We start from the raw sequence: 3110 nt of genomic DNA, 5'->3' as shown, positions 1-3110 counted from the left end.
GCCTTACTTCCGGCTCTGGCTCTGCCCCCCCCCCCCCCCCCCCCCCGGTCGCCCGGTCCCTAGAACTCTGCAGAGCCAAGATCTCTTCCCTTAAAGATCCCGGACTAGTTGCGGCGGGTGAGGTGGGGGGGTCCGGGCCCCACCGTCTCTTCTGCCCCCCCTCCCCCCTCCTCCCCCCTGGAGACGGAAACAGACACTCGCGGGTGCATTTTAAAAGGTTTATTTTCTGGACTGCGGGGGCGGGAGGGGGGAGCGGGCGGTTCAGTAGACGCCGGGTGCGGCGGGCTCCGCGGGCTCGGGCGCCCCCGCCAGCTGCACCAGCCTCAGGAGCAGGGCGCCGGTCGACCCGTCCAGCTGGGTCCCGTTGCTCCGGTCACTGGCGCGCGCGCGGCGGTGAAAACTAGCGCCCTCCCGGCACTCGGGCTCGGTCACGCAGCTCTCTGCGGGGGGCACGGGCAGAGCGTGCCGCTGACCGACCCAGATCTACCAGCCGGGGCCCGCGGGACCCCGCCCACTCCGGGGCCACGCCCACCGGGACCTCCGGACTTGTCCCGCCTGGACCCCGGCCCCGACCCCGCCCGCCCCCGGGGCCGCGCCCACGGGAACCTCCGCACCGCCCCCACCTGGATCCCGGCCCCGCCCCCGCCACCCCCGGGCCGCCCCGGCAGCGCACCGTCGTTGCAGCAGATGCCCGCGGCGGCGCAGCGGCCCCCGCTCCCGCACGGCTTGTGGCCCGACTGGCAGGGCGACGGCAGGTAGTTCTCCTCCTGGCAGCGCAGCGCCTCGGCCGTGCCCACGAAGCAGCCCAGCTCGTCGCCGCAGCAGATGCTGGGCCCGAAGCAGCGCCCTTTGCCCTCAGGGCCGCAGGGGAGGCACTGGCGGGAGGGCGGGGGGCGGGGGGTGAGCGCGGGCCCTGCGAGGCCCGGGGTGTGCAGGGGCCGCGGTCACGGGCGGGGGCGCACGTCCACTAAACCCCCTTGGTTTTCAGGTGACTGAGGATACCGCACTCAGTGACAGCCCTCAGCACCCTCCCTGTCCCACCCCACCCCCACCCCCGGGCTACACGGAAGACACCCTCCCTCTCAGCTCTGGAGCCATCAGTGGTGTGCACCCTTCTCAGCTGCCCACCGCCCTTCCCATAACTCAGCCCTTCTCCCGCGCCCTCACTCAAACTTGATCTTCAGCACCCACGCCCCTAGCAGAGAGCGTCATGCCATGCCCAGAACACTTCCAGGCCCTTCCTCCCCTTTCCTGTCCCATCGCAGCAAGCTGGTGGGCCTCTCTGGGCCCTGACCTCTGCTCACCTCTGTGGACTGTGGGTGAAAGGAGCCAGAGACCCAGGGACAGCATGAGGCCCCTTGGTGACTCAGGCTTCCAAAGGTGCCAAGCAGAGAGAAGGGTAGTCTGTGGGGGCTGCTCCCTATCCACTCTAGTTTGTTCAGTGGCTCAAAATTTAGCCACCTGTGGCCTGGGCAGAACTGGGCATGCTGATTGGATTTCCTTCCAATGGAAATGGAAGGGAATGGATACAAGGGAATCTACTGGTCGTGCAGCACAGGAGAACTGGGCTTGGTACCCAGCAGAACTTCCTCGAAGGAAGTGGCACCCTCACTCGAATGAGCTCAGAGCAATGGCCAGCTTCTGTGTGAGGCTTGGGGGGGGGGGGGGCCTGTGGCCAGCAGAGGCTGAAGGCTGGATGGGAAAGCCTCCAATCCTGGCTGGGACAGAGCCTGTCGGGGCTGCAAGGTCCCCATGGGCACAGAGGAGGCCTCGCTGTCCAGGTCTGATGGACCGGCCCCAAGCCCAGGTCTCATGGACCGGGGAAACAGCTGTCTTTCCTGCATCCCCTGCCTGGTTGGGGATAGTGTCTAGGAAGTCCTGTAGCCCGTCTTAGCCTGCCCGGCAGCCTGGCCCCCTCTGCCCAGCCATGTCAAGCCTCCCTTCTTCTGGGCCGGTCCCCTAAAGCCTTGCCTCCCCCATGACTTCCTTCCCTCCCAGCTCCTGCACTAGATGCCAGCCCTAGGGCTCTGCCCCCTCCATGTAGCCCTGAGATGGGCCACAGTCATACCTGTCTCAGCTCCAGGTCAGACATGGCCCTCTTGCCACCCCTCGGGCAGTTCTGGAAGTAGCAGGCGGAGGTGAAGGCCAGGAGGCCCAGGAAGCAGGCGGGTAGCATGGTGTCCGGCATCCTGGAGCAGGTGGGCACAGTGTGTGGGGCCGCTGTGCGGACTGTGCTGGGCTGCCTTCGCTCGCTGCCTATTTATGTCCGCAGGTGTTCCTGGGAGACGACGTGGCCGCCACCCCCCCTCCCCAGTGGCTCCCCAGGAGCCCACGGCCTCCAGGTCCCAAACCGTCAGCAGTGATTCAGGCATCTGGGGACGCACGTGGACCTGTCTGTGGGGGCCTGTGGGGGAGGGGTGCCAGCCTCTGTGCTGTCATTGGCAGCCGTGTGGCTGCGATGTGACAGGAGCTGCAGTGACTGTAATTGTGGCTCTCTGGACCTGGGAAGAGGGACAGATGTGAGGAGGTCTCTAGGAGACCGCCCCCAATCTTTCCAGCAGCCCAGAAGAGGCTAGGGGTCAGTGAGCCTGTGCCCAGACAAGGCCCCCTGAGAAAGTGGTGAGGGAGGCCCAAGTGGCTGGTATGTAAGGAGCAGGGTCAGGCCCCAGCCCAGGAGTGCTGGGACAGGGGACAGTCAGGTGTGTAGAACACCATGAGGATGGTTAGCCTTGTGAGAGGAAAAATGACCAAGGACGGCACAGACCCAAGGTGGTGCAGACAGGGGGCTTTGCACCAGAAAAGGAAATGGCTGCCATGGACCAGGCAGAGGGACCAACATGGAATCCGGACTGACAGGGTGAGTGGATAGGCTCCCAGGGGAAGCTGGAGACACTCCCACACACACACACCCCAAACATACACCCGGAGCAGGGTTCAGGGACTCAGAGGCTGGAGACCTCGAGGACAGTTTCTTGGCACATTCCCATTACTCTCCTCTCAGGTGGCAATATGGAGGTAAGGGAGTTTCTGTGGAGGAAAGGAGAAATCCAAACCCAGTAAGGTTCAGAGGTGAGGGGCGAGCCACCTGCCCCAATCCCTACCCCTATAAG

General features: G+C 65.3%; 1 protein-coding gene across 1 annotated transcript; it reads right to left on the bottom strand.

Annotated features, from left to right (window-relative positions):
- Nucleotides 1–204: 204 nt before the first annotated feature.
- AVP (arginine vasopressin) lies at nucleotides 205–2643 on the bottom strand. Its single transcript, XM_058685081.1, has 3 exons — nucleotides 2069–2643; nucleotides 674–875; nucleotides 205–440 (listed from the first exon to the last, which is right to left on the bottom strand). Exons 1-3 carry the CDS (start codon nucleotides 2186–2188, stop codon nucleotides 262–264), a joined length of 501 nt encoding a protein of 166 aa, XP_058541064.1. The 5' UTR covers nucleotides 2189–2643; the 3' UTR covers nucleotides 205–261.
- Between the last annotated feature and the right edge of the window lie 467 nt (nucleotides 2644–3110).

This window comes from Neofelis nebulosa, chromosome 9, assembly GCF_028018385.1.
Source record: "Neofelis nebulosa isolate mNeoNeb1 chromosome 9, mNeoNeb1.pri, whole genome shotgun sequence".
Taxonomy (NCBI): Eukaryota; Metazoa; Chordata; class Mammalia; order Carnivora; family Felidae; genus Neofelis; species Neofelis nebulosa.
The sequence above is the reverse complement of the archived record's forward strand: the minus strand, read 5'-3'. Positions and strand labels throughout refer to the sequence as shown.

Bases quoted from the DNA above. Each gene is read 5' to 3' on its own strand.
- AVP (XM_058685081.1), bottom strand. From the start codon at position 2,188: ATGCCGGACACCATGCTACCCGCCTGCTTCCTGGGCCTCCTGGCCTTC. The intron at 876-2,068 runs GTATGACTGTGG...CCCTCCCGCCAG, and splicing joins CTGACCTGGAGCTGAGACAG to TGCCTCCCCTGCGGCCCTGA. The intron at 441-673 runs GTGCGCTGCCGG...TGCCCCCCGCAG, and splicing joins GGGCATCTGCTGCAACGACG to AGAGCTGCGTGACCGAGCCC.